At 39.2% G+C, this 9412-nt stretch overlaps 1 gene segment (V, D, J or C); it reads left to right on the top strand.

The window, feature by feature from the left end:
* Positions 1-834: 834 nt before the first annotated feature.
* Positions 835-9208, top strand: LOC134524436 (T-cell receptor beta-1 chain C region-like). The segment is given in 5 exon segments: positions 835-899; positions 4837-5172; positions 5560-5577; positions 6652-6758; positions 8876-9208. Coding segments are annotated over 5 exon segments (492 nt in total).
* Positions 9209-9412: the final 204 nt, after the last annotated feature.

Raw genomic sequence — 9412 nt, 5'->3', positions numbered from 1 at the left:
AAAAAGAATTCTGATGTGTAGCAGGTATCTCTCAGATGCAGTATATAAAACGTGTTGGGGTTTTCTCTTTTAATAAGCCTCCAGTGTCCACTGACTGACTCACGCCTGTGAGCACAAAGGTTTTCTCTAATCCTTCTTCACACTGTCTCACTGCAGTTCTTCCTAGTTGATGTCAAGGGTTTGTCTGAGACCAGCCAACTGATTCTTCTGGACTCTCCTTGTTTGGATTACTTTTAACCTATCAGAAAACTGAATGGGATCCTGAAAGACTACTCCAGATGGATGGCCTACCATTGAGGGGAAAACAAATGGAATGTGAACTACTAAAAGTAGTTCAGTGCCACAAAAGCGAACCGCCTATATGAAAATGCATGTGACTATGACAACCACAAAGCAAGTATTATTTTATTATTAACTCCACAAGTTACAGAAAGGAAGGCTTCCCAATGCTTAAAGTACAAGACTGATAGTAAGGAAGCTCTAGTTGTAGAGGAATTTTATTTCTAGACAATGACATCCTATGTGGTACTTCTGCATGGTTTACTACATCTGCAAAATTAGAATAGCAGGTAATATCAATGTGACAACATTAGAAAAGGGTTGTAAAATAACTTGAGGTGAAATGTAGACAGTAAAAATAAGTATCAAAAAACTCCGGGAAATGCTTTGATAAAGGCTAGAGATTACACAATGGGGATTTCAAGCTGATTTTCTGCCAAAGCCCTTCATACAGACATTGAGGGATCTTTGTGATTCCAGATCCAATAAACGTTGCTTAAGCTTCTATTTCCTTAAGTCAATTGCAGTGCATCCCTTTTCTTCGTTTATGATACAACATTTTGTCACTGTGACTACCAATAACCTGATTTTCGGCAATGGCACAAAACTTACAGTAATGGGTAAGAAATTTTTGTTTTCTCTTTTAAGTCACTTCAAATCCCAGGTCTTTTCTTTAGAGAGCTTCACTTCAATCTTATTCTCCCTTTCATTATTAAACTGGTGTTTTCCTGATGTGCTAGTAACCCAGTCTACTTTGGAGAATACCTAAGTTTAGTACCCTAGGTAGGGGCACACATTTCACTTTGGAGAACTGAATGAATGCATTTTCAGTGAATAAAAAGTTTTCCATAGAAAGAACGAGGATGAGGACTGGGTTAAAAAGTATGCGCATATCATAAGTATATTGTCTTAATAAATTGACACCTGCAAAAATCACTGTTCCCCAAAGTATAGCTATTTTCCATAATCCTAGTTCTCCTGGGACCACAGGTGATTAAGGACAATTCAATGAAAGGGTATTTGGCTGGGAAGAACTGAGTTACATTTACACTTTGGGCAGGTCAAGAAAACCAAATAAAGACTCCACAAACTTAAATTACTCTGTGTCTTTTCAGGGTAAACTAAAGCAAGTGATAAAATTCAATGTCCATAGGAAATATTCAGTGATCGGTACATTTTTTTGAAATCCAGTGTGAATCTGAAGTGCCTGAGCTGATTATCCCCCATTGACGATAAGACAATTATGCAGCTAACTTCAATAATAATAGCTAAGAGACTAGAGACAATAAAAGCAGAGAATTCCTTCCAGAGAAGGAGAAAGGGAGGGATATTTAGGAACTGCTACAATGGGGAGAGTGGACCAGGGTCCTGTGTTATATATTGCAAGTTATTTTGTAAGTCAAAAAAAAAAGACGTGTTTTACAAGAGAAGAATATTCACGATGTTGAAAGGAAATGAGGAAATTAAGGAAATGAGGAAATTAAGGAAATGAGGCTGTTAAGTTGAAAATAAGCAAAGAAAATTACTCTATCTGCATATGGGAAATATTTTCTAAGAGTACACCTAGATAAATACATAAACATGATCTAAAGAAATGGCAAAATATGCAACAACCGATTCACCTAAGCCTGAAGAAAAAGGGCTCTGGAAGAGGTATTTCTGAGATTGATCTCACCTGGTTAGACACACAGATGTGGTGGTGTTCCCTTAAAGACCTTTCTTTTTTTTTAAAGGGACCATAAATTAATGTACTTTGTATTTCTTCTTTTGGTGGTATAGCATGAGGGTAGGGTTAGTCCACAGGTTTGGCTCAGAGGACTGAAAGTAGAGGAGAGGTTTTTCTGCAGCTGCAAAACAGTGTGAATAATAACAAACTCGACTTTGGCAGTGGGACAAAACTCACCGTCATAGGTAAGACAGAAGTCACATCTCCGTGATATATACGACACTGGTTTCGGGGACAAGAGCGTTCTTTGTTAACAGCATAATAATGATAATTTTTCATATGGCCATGAGGACGTGATTAGTGCTTTATTGGTTGCTTATTAAAATGAGATGTGCTAATGTGGAAGCGTAGGATTTGCAGGCATGACTTTTCAGATCCTTGTCTCTGTTGCTTTTGTCTTCCCTTACTGGGAACTTCATGAAGAGAGAAAGGAAGAAATAATTCTGTTTTTCCCATTCTCCAAGAAAACATTATAGGGGTTGGGAATGAAAGATCGTTCTTTGGTCTGCAAATTTTTGCAGTTCATCAATGTAACAATCAAAAGCAACATTTCGTAGGTAGAGTCTGGATTCTTGTGTCCGCTGAATCAGGCAGGGACAAAGTAGTCTTGCTGGTACTTTGCCCTCTGCTCCATAGATGGTGGGCAGGCTGCCTAAAGTTGCGTTAGGACACTGGCTTTCATGACTTCTAATTCTCAGAAAGGACTATGTTCTTTTTCTCTCAGTGCGCTCCTCTCCTCTATTCTTTCTCTTTTTCCGTGTTTGCTTTCTCTGCGTTCTCCTCTCCCAGGAAAGGATTTAACACCACCTATATCAAGGCATTTTGGAATCACAATACAAAATAACCTTTTCCATCTGCTACTGCCATATCTGATAGTAAACTGTAGAAATACACACACGGGTGCCTGCTCCTTTAAGCAAGGAACTAAACGGCTGGCAAGAAGAGCACAATGATACCATGGGTTGTAGTCTGACCATGTACAGCTGTGCTTTTCAGCTGCACAGCTTACCTTTGGAGTTGGCACTGTGCTCAGGGTTATAGGTAAGTAGCCGTGATTGACCCAGTGCTCAATGTGGAGGACACTTGAAAATTTCCTTTGTGTTAAAGATACGTAGCATATACGCAGATGATTTTAAAATGAGAGTAGGAGTGAAACATAACAAGAAAACATGAAACTCACCTTGCCATGATGGGAATGGATGAATTGTGGTACTTTTTCTCATGAAGGAAAGCAGGTGTGACAGGGAATGCATGACTTTATGTGTGAAAGTGATTAAGCATTGCGCCAGTGTCTGCCATGAACACTGAGGAAGGTCAGAACAGAATAGGCTGTTGATAACACTTTTTTCTGATTGTCTCTGTTCTTGCTTGTACCAGTCTCCTTATTCCATTTCAAGCATGCTCATTTTCTGGCTTTCTTTATCTTTCCAGTAGTTTTTTCATTCTTCCTGTCTGTCTTTTTTTACTTGCCTTCCTCTTTGCCTTTTTTTTTTTCAAGTCTGCTAAATCTCTCTCATTTTTCTTTTGTGTCCTCCCTATCTGTTTCCATGTCTTTACTCATTCGCCGTTTAGGCTATGAGCCAATGAACTCATCTCAGAGATACTTTTAGGGTACGAAAAAATTCATAAAGCCACGTACTAGAAGGGAGCAGTAAAACTGATCAATCTCTCCTCATATCCACTGGAAGGAAAGCAGTGCAGTGCTGAACCTTCCAGGGAGTTGTCTCCATTACTATCTAGAGTCTGTACAAGCTCACACATTTCACAGAAGCACCCCAGGGATCTTTGTAGAGTAAGCACTGGCATCTAGAATTTATAGTGCCTTCACATCGAGAAAAAGTAAGAGTCTTATCTCTGGATCCATAGTTCTCTCTGTCTTTCTGTTTCCACGTGCCCTCTGCAGACCTGGTGGGTTTGTCGTGCTAGACGAGTGAAAAGGCACTCTAATAATGTATATGGGGAAAAAAAAAAAGGTGGCTTTCAGGGTCTCTGCCTAGCTTCTGTGTAACATCTTGTTGCTTTGTACATCCTTTTGACTGTAGAAGCCTGTTGTCTCTGGTCTTATATGTACGTATTAAACACTTTCAGACAGGGGACAAATTTTGGTTTGTGATTGTATAAAATCTTGCATCATTTTGGAAAGATATGTCGTCTAGGATGAGAGTTTATCATACCCAGGATAACCTAAATAATAAATAACATAAAGAGGTATTTCATAGTCTTAAAGGAAAAAGGATGGCAAGGTAAGACCTAAAGCAAAAATTGTCCCAGGCAGATTCAAATCACATACCAAAAGTGTTCTTCGCTTCAGACAATGAGAAAGATTAGCTCCTTCCTTCCAAGTCACCTCTTAGGTGGGGGGGTCCAAGTAGGTTATCACATGGCAGTGTAATTCTGAACACTGCAATAACTGTCATGTCTTACTACATATCCAGGAATATAATGCAGTCGGTTGAAGATGCTTGTGCATTGTAACACAGACTCTTATCTATTAGTACAATATTACAAATACAGGCCTTCTAGCATTACTGGGTACTTCTCTGCCTACCTGTTTGCTCAGCTTCTTTTCAGCTTTCCTATTCTTCTGGCAGAGACAATACAATTCACTCATGTATTTCTGTAGCCAGACCTTTTATGTTCCTGTATAACGAGTGAAGACAAATGCTGTAAGTTTCCTGGTGTCTACCTATCTAATAGATATTAATCTAATAGACAGTTGTTAAAAGGCCATATATATCAGGAGTCACACAGCATAAACATAGCACAGTTTTAAGGGGTTTCTGACTGAAGACAATGAAGGAGTCTCTGAGCCATGTTGCTTTCTGTTTTAGGGAAGAATGATGAAATCATACCTCCATCTGTGGCCATCTTTTCCCCATCAAAGCAAGAGATCCAACAGAAGAGCAAGGCCACACTGGTATGCCTGGCCTCTGGTTTCTACCCTGACCACCTGAATCTGTTCTGGAAGGTGAATGGTGCTAAGAGGAGAGAAGGGGTGGGGACAGATGAGTTTTCCACAAAGAATGGGAGTACCTACTCATTGACAAGCCGACTGAGGATCTCAGCCGAGGAATGGTTTAACCCTTTGAACCGTTTTGAGTGTGTTGCAAAATTTTTTAAGAATGGAACACTGGAATCGATACACAAATTAATCAACGGTGATGCTGGTGAGTAAAAAATGCGTATCACCATGCTGTACAAACTAGAAATCACAAGTCAAAAGGATGTGGGTTATGATGTGAAACACATCTATATACAACTTCTATAGAGGGTTGTTATGGCACAAATATATATGTAATAATGTAGGTATTTGCATATGTCTCTTCATATTCCTGGGCCTCTGTATCTCCATTATCATTATACATCTATAGTTTTTCAAAGGTATCTTCAGATTTTCACTGAGAAATCTCCGTAATATAGTAAAATGTATAGTCTAATAAAATATATAGTATAGGAAAATGAATCAGGCAGTATATTGTAAATTGAAACTTCTAAAATTTGTGTTCTGTTTGCATTGAAGAGAAACATGACTTCAGTTCATTTTTGTCTTTCAGGTTGTGCAGTCACGGAAGGTATGTGCGTCTTTTTACAGGCAAATGTCTATGTATTTTAATTCTAGTTTTACTGAGGCTAAGTACAAGGTGTGTGAGATTTCTACTTCAAGAATAACTTGTACTTCGTCATCTAAGTGATTTGTATGTTAGATTAAAAAAAAAAAGACTTCGGGAGAGTTGTATGGCCATGCTATATGTAGCTGTGTTTTGGGTTTTTTAGCTCTTCTTTATGATTCCCTTTCTCAAATAACAGAAGAAATTGTGGAACCTTCCTATAGAGTGTAATTTTCTCTTTTTATCTTCTCCTCCAGTCCTTAACACTGGCTTCTGTTGGGAAGCTGCTTGCTCAGACATAAAAGAAAAAATTCATACATAGCCAAGGGATTATGATATCAAGATTCAGAATCTGGAATTCTGAATATTTCTTAGTATCAAATTCAGAATATTTCTCATTACAAGTCACATTCACCCCCAAACTGTGATGATATCCATATTAAAAACTATGTTTCTTTCGTCTATGTATACATATTTACATGCTCTTGTTTTTCACCAACTTCTCTAATGCTTCAGGAATCTTAAGGCTGAACCAAGATCAGGCTGGTGTCTCAAGACTACTGCAATTCCTTAAGAGTGAAAAATCTACAGGAATAAAAGTTCTAGATACTATGTTATTCTGGGCGATATAAAGCTTCCTTGATATATCAGCAGCACTCACAAGACTACTGACAATAACAAGTGAAAAATGTCCATATCTTGTGATTAAGCTTGAGTTCCTAAAAGGGGATTCACGCGAACAGCCTAGTTTTCAGTAAATGTGGCACACAACGGTTAAACATTTCCAGTCACAACATACTTTCTTAGCATAAAGCCAACCTCCGTCTTTTCTAGACTCCCTGTCTCTTTTGGTTCTTTGAATCACAGTGTTCTTTCCCATTACCTACAATCTCGTGTCAATGGAGCCATGCATTTGGCTCTAGTTCCTCTGTGTTGCTTGGCTAAAGATTTCAAGGGTTCTTATTTGATTAAAGCTACATTAGGTCTGGTGTTTTGTGATGATAATAATTCAATACACAAATGATGCTTGATTTGCAGGGACCTACCTGTGGTATGGAAATTCCCTGAAGCTCACTTACCTGATTCTCTGTGGCAAAGCCTTGGTCTATGCAGTTTTGGTGAGCAGTCTGGTGTGGACAGCCAAGGTAGGCTAGTGTTCCACTTGAAGGTTGAGCTTACTCACTAGTACAAGGATCAGTGGATACAGAGTAAATCTATTCTCAGCTGTGGCGTTGTTCTCCATGGGCTTTACTGGGCTTTGTGCAGGCTAGTTAGAAAAATCACAAGTGATGAGTTTTCTATTATTGTTTTACCATAACTCAAATAAAATCAATACTATCTGTCAGAGAAATTCTTTCTCAAAATACTCTTCAAACACACAGAAAAAATGAGAATTAATGACAACTTCTCCAGAAAGTAAAGAAGGGAAATATCAGATATATCATACTTTTCAGTAAACATTGAAAAGGGACTCATGCCTGCAGTAAAAGTAATAATCAGCATTTTTGAGGACATATGTGGGATAAATCTGAACAGAGATTTACATAGAACAATGGCATAAATCTGAAAAAATGGGAGAAGTTTTACTAGCTACCAGGGAATACTTTCTATCAGTAAGTTTCTCATATGGCTGAAAGATACTCCCAGTGAGAGTAGTAGAAACCTCAGTACTTGTTCCTTTAAAAGCAGGACTAGTACGCGTATTTGAAAAGTGACCTGGTAGAGTTGAGAGTGAGTATGAACACAATCTCAATTATGTTTTTGCACCCTTTTTCAAGGATACTAAGAGGGAGTAGGTTTGTACTTTACTGGATCACAATCATAGAATCACAGAATGGTTTGCGACTTTTAAAAATCATCTGGTCCAACACCCTTGCCATAACAGGGACATCTTTCACTAGATCAGGTTACCCAAGGGCCCATCCAACCTGACCTTGAACACTTCCAATGCTGGGGCATCCACAACTTCCCTGGGCAACAAGTTCCAGTGTCTCACCACCCTCATCATAACAAATTTCTTCCTTATATCTAATCTAAAGCTACCCTGTATCAGTTTAAACCATTGCCCTTAGTCCTGTCCCTACAAGCCTTGGTAAAAAGTCTCAGTCTTTCTTATAAGCCCCCTTGTATTTTGAAAGGCCACAAGAAGGTCTCCCCAGAGCCTTCTCTTCTCCAGGCTGAACAACCAGAACTCTCTGAGCCTTTCTTCATAGGAGAGGTGTTCCATGCCTCTGATCATTTTTGTTGCCCTCTTCTGGACCCACTCTAACATGTCCATGGCTTTCTTGTGCTGGAGGCCCCCAGAACTGGGTGCAGTACTCCAGGTGGGGTCACATGAGAGTAGGGTAGTGAGGTAGAATCACCTTCCTCAACCTGCTGGCCATGCTTCTTTTTATGCAGCCCAGGATACAATTGGCTGTCTGGGCTGCAGGTGCACATGGTCAGCTGGCATAAAATTTGTCATCTACCAGTATCCCAAAGTCCTTCTCCACAGGGCTACTCTCAAGCCATTCATCCCCCAGCCTGTACTGATCCTGGTGATTGCTCCAACACAGGTGCAGAACCTTGTGCTAGGCCTTGTTGAACTTTATGTTGTTCACATGGGCCCACTCCTCAAGCCCGTTCAGATCCCTCTGGATGGCATCCTTTCCCTCAAGCACATCAACTGCACCACTCAGCTAGGTGTCATCTACAAACTTGATGAGGGTGCACTCAATCCCACTATCAATGATATACTGATGAAGGTATTAAATGGTATCAGTCCCAGTATGTAGCCTTGAGGGAAACCACTTTCTACTGGTTTCCACTCGGACGCTGAGACATTGACTGTAACTCTTTGGGCATGGTCATCCAGCCGATTCCTTACCCATGTAACAGTCCATCCATTAAACCAATCTCTCTCCAATTTAGCAGCAAGAATGCTGTGGGGGACTGTATCAAAGGTTTTACAGAAGTTCAGGTAGATGATGTCTGTAGCTGTTCCCTTGTCCACTGATGCAGGCACTCCATTATAGAAGGCCACCAGATTAGTCATCTAACACACAAAGTTGTGTGTAAAGATATTAGTTCCATATGTAAGTAAATAACTTGTACAGGTTAAGATGTTTCTCCCCACAAAGGGGAGAAAGCATGGAGATACAACATGGTCATTTCTATTAATGGTCTCAGGAGACACAATAGTTGGGACACTGATAGATGATTATTGTATTTGTTCCTTTTGCTTTTTTAAAAAATTTTTTTGTTCTGTTTTGTTTTCAATTAGGGTGGTGGCAAGTTGTATAGAGAATAAATGAAGAGTCCTCTTCATCACATCAGCAGGAACACAGCAAATTATACTTTCTAACTTTCCTTAGCAAAGAATCCATGCATCTGTCTAAAAAATTCTGAATATTATTTCTTAGTGATTGTCTGTCCCCCTCCTGTTATTTCCACTTTGTTGTAATCACTGATGGGTTTTCCCTGCACTTCGACATCATATTATATTGTATTGTATCATGTCATATTGTATAGTATCATATGTTTTAAGCAGACACCTTTATAATGCTCAGAGGCTGAGAACGCAGCTCCTTGAATTAGGAATAAAGTTTTAGCTTATTTTCCATTCAAGAAACATGAGTTGTTTTTTTTTAATTTGGTCATTTGTAGCAATAATGTCCTACAACACAAATTCCAGTGATGTGTAGTATCATAAGGAACTCGCATTAAAGAACATTCACTGACAATCCTTATAGGAATAGCTTATCTTTTAAGAGAACACTAGAAGGCTCATCCAGTACTTACACTGTGTACCAACAACTGG

This window comes from Chroicocephalus ridibundus, chromosome 1 (genome assembly GCF_963924245.1).
Source record: "Chroicocephalus ridibundus chromosome 1, bChrRid1.1, whole genome shotgun sequence".
Classification (NCBI taxonomy): Eukaryota; Metazoa; Chordata; class Aves; order Charadriiformes; family Laridae; genus Chroicocephalus; species Chroicocephalus ridibundus.
This window is presented reverse-complemented; position numbering and strand designations above follow the sequence as displayed.